Source organism: Amphimedon queenslandica, unplaced genomic scaffold, assembly GCF_000090795.2.
Source record: "Amphimedon queenslandica unplaced genomic scaffold, v1.1 AMPQUscaffold_1788_Cont26207, whole genome shotgun sequence".
NCBI lineage: Eukaryota > Metazoa > Porifera > Demospongiae > Haplosclerida > Niphatidae > Amphimedon > Amphimedon queenslandica.
In genome coordinates this window covers 1-1216 of record NW_003557874.1, presented here as the reverse complement: position 1 = coordinate 1216, position 1216 = coordinate 1, and the positions used below count along the sequence as shown (strand labels likewise).

Here is a 1216-nt window from a genome sequence, read left to right as displayed (position 1 = left end):
AAAATTTTTATGTCATTAGAATGTTGACAGACAGACACTAATCGAGTCATTCTCTGGTGAAAAGTTTTATTTGATTGAAGTCATTGCCTTTATACTCCAGTACTTGAAGGACCAGTTGATAGATCATCATTCTCGCAGTGTCACACCATTGAAGACAACAGATTTTGATTGGGTCATTACTGTACCTGCTATATGGGATGCACGAGGAAAAAGAATGATGAGAGAAGCTGCTTATATGGTAAGTACTGAGTAGAATTTCATTATTCCGTTATTGTTGTTATAATAGGCTGGTTTGCTAACAGAATCTGGTGGTATCAGTGAGTTTACTCCTATATCAAGCAGCCCTTTACAAGTACCAGATGAAGTTAATCCTGAAAAGCTTTCACTAGCATTAGAGCCTGAAGCAGCAGCTCTTTATAGCCAGGAAACAGTAGCAGAGCAGATCAAACGCCAACCATTAGCAGCAGCTATCACTCATCCTACAGAGTATATGGTGATTGATGCTGGAGGCGGTACAATAGATATTACTGCTCATGTTGAAGTAGATGGAGGTATTGTAGTCCAGAATGTACCTAGTGGCAATGCATGGGGTGGTACACAAGTAAATGAAGAGTTCTCTAAACTACTTCAAGAAATTGTTGGTGATCCTGGCTTTAAAAAATTTATTGCATCAGGAGATAGCACCAAAAATCAGGCAGCATTGATTAAAATATTGTATGATGAATTTGAAGAGCAAAAGATATTTTTTGGTTATGGGAAAACAGAAGAAATGGCAATAGAAATTCCAAAGAAAACAGAAGAAATGGCAATAGAAATTCCAAAGAAAACAGAAGAAAAGGCAATAGAAATTCCAAAGAAAACAGAAGAAATTGGAATAGAAATTCCAAAAATCTTTGTCAAATATTATGAAAAGGCTCTTGTTGAAGGAGTAAAAAAGATGAATGGTGTAGATTACGATGAAGACATCAATGACACACTTTATATAGATAAAAGTGTCATAGAGTCTAAGCTGTTTGGTCCAGTGATCCAAGGCATTATCAGTTGTACATTGTCAGCTATTGAAAAAATCGACAATTGCCCCAGTACATTTTACCTTGTTGGTGCCTTTGGAGGATGCAAATATGTCCATGAACAGGTTAGTCCTGCTATAAAGAGGTACTATGAGTCTAAAGGTCACAAAGGCACATGTTCTGTGTTAGTACCTCCTACTCCTCAC

General features: G+C 37.0%; 1 protein-coding gene across 1 annotated transcript; it reads left to right on the top strand.

Moving 5' to 3' along the window:
• Positions 1 to 100: 100 nt before the first annotated feature.
• LOC105316313 (heat shock 70 kDa protein 12A-like) lies at positions 101 to 1135 on the top strand (the record flags this gene model as incomplete). The annotated part of the gene is made up of 2 exons (XM_011411146.1): positions 101 to 238; positions 287 to 1135. Coding segments are annotated over 2 exons (987 nt in total), but the record flags the coding sequence as incomplete, so codon positions are not given.
• Positions 1136 to 1216: the final 81 nt, after the last annotated feature.